Here is a 1,676-nt window from a genome sequence, read left to right on the forward strand (position 1 = left end):
CCCAATATGGCACGCCACTCCGCACCCCACGCATCACACGCCTCTGCCCTATCACACGAGCACGTGGGGCCTGAAGGACATCGGACCGCTTATCAGCTGCCACTCCTATTGACGAAATAATGAATGTAACGCCGCCAAGCTTGTTGTCACATGAATCCCAAGTAGCACAGGCAGCAAAAATGATGGGCACAAAAACGCAATATCTATTGGCTCTCCGTCGTTCTGAGCACGCCCCTGCGCATTCCAGCCGAGCTCAGACACTTAAGGAAATCTGGCGCCGTCAGTTTTAGTGGCTCAGAAACTCTCACCTATGTGTGGAGACTCATGACTCATGACAGTCCAGTATTCCGTCCAGGCCCGGACAAAGTTTGTTTCGGTGCGAACATTCGCATGCTATAGCTCGGTTCTGCACTGACTTTTCCAGTGCATGAAGTCAACTGATGACGCATGAAACTCACTTTCGACGTCGAACCATTCAGGACCCAGCATGTTACCACGCGAATCACATGGCTTGTTTGCTTGAATAATGTTGTGATCAGAGCCTTCACTCAGCTAAGCTTGTTGTATGACTGATGGCATACCCACCACAGCAGCTGGAACTGTAGTGTAACACCATCTAAGCCTGTTGGATAAATACAACTGAGGATTTACGTTAAGAATATCATGCCGCGACACGGCGGCTCCGTGGAGCAGCTCTCCTCATCCTCTCTGCCAAGATAATGAGGCGCTTTAGTTAGGATTACAGCCCACTTGGCTGCTGCATCCCAAACTCACTGCATCTTCCACCCACCACAAGTCAAAATCGACGTTTGACCACAAAATTAGACTATTCAAAATCCTTGTTGCTCCGACTTGCATGGCATATCATGTTTGATTTGGAAGATGGTGATTATGACCATAATTTGATAAGAGTAGGAACCTATGCACATATGGTTCACAATTAATGCCTACATTGCTGCATCACAATCAAGCTCAGTGACAGACAATTGCACCTGCATGTCATACATAGATATTCAAAATGCCTTCAGCTGTTGACATAGTCACTGCACTTTTATTATATTGCAATGATCACACCTGGAGAAAAGACATTGGCTGAAATAGCATTCAGTAACATTCAAACTGCCTGATTTATGGGAGCTACCTGGCAACAAATTTTCCTTGACACAATGACATAATGATAGCACACTTTTTATGACAGCAGTGGTGCATCAGAACTCTGTCAAGGCCGGCGTGGCGGATGCAATCAGGCCACTTCGGACTGTGGCGTCAACAAACGCACCCTGTATGCTATCGTGCAGGCCATGGTTTGTTGCCATGAAGCCGATATTTCAGCCTGACGAGTTATTCTAGATGTATGCATTACAGAAATTCATAATCACCTGACACCTACAGCATACTCAAGATGTCTGTTTCTGACCACAAAAAATCATTTGTTTTAAACAGAGCTCATGTGGTAACAATACGCACATCCATCAATACCTTTGGACTTCTCAAAGGTTTAGCACTAAATGGAAACTCATTCATCCTTGTCCAAAATATTTGCTTTCTGCTTCAACATGTGCTCTAACTCTCCTGAATTAAAATCAAGGACATGTTTCCTTTTCCAATCACAATAAAGCAATGCTACAGCTATAACTCACAACATGGTGTCAAGCCTGTTCCATGGAAATATAAGT

General features: G+C 44.9%; 1 protein-coding gene across 1 annotated transcript in view; it reads right to left on the bottom strand.

Moving 5' to 3' along the window:
* Positions 1-1,208: 1,208 nt before the first annotated feature.
* Positions 1,209-1,676, bottom strand: part of LOC119110047 (slit homolog 2 protein-like) — a 35,974-nt gene continuing 35,506 nt past the window's right edge. The window contains exon 7 of the mRNA XM_037233791.1: positions 1,209-1,216. Coding sequence (XP_037089686.1) covers positions 1,209-1,216 — 8 coding nt within the window. The remainder of the gene's footprint in view (positions 1,217-1,676) is intronic.

Source organism: Pollicipes pollicipes, unplaced genomic scaffold, assembly GCF_011947565.3.
Source record: "Pollicipes pollicipes isolate AB1234 unplaced genomic scaffold, Ppol_2.1 Scaffold_7231;HRSCAF=8579_pilon_pilon_pilon, whole genome shotgun sequence".
Lineage (NCBI taxonomy): Eukaryota > Metazoa > Arthropoda > Thecostraca > Pollicipedomorpha > Pollicipedidae > Pollicipes > Pollicipes pollicipes.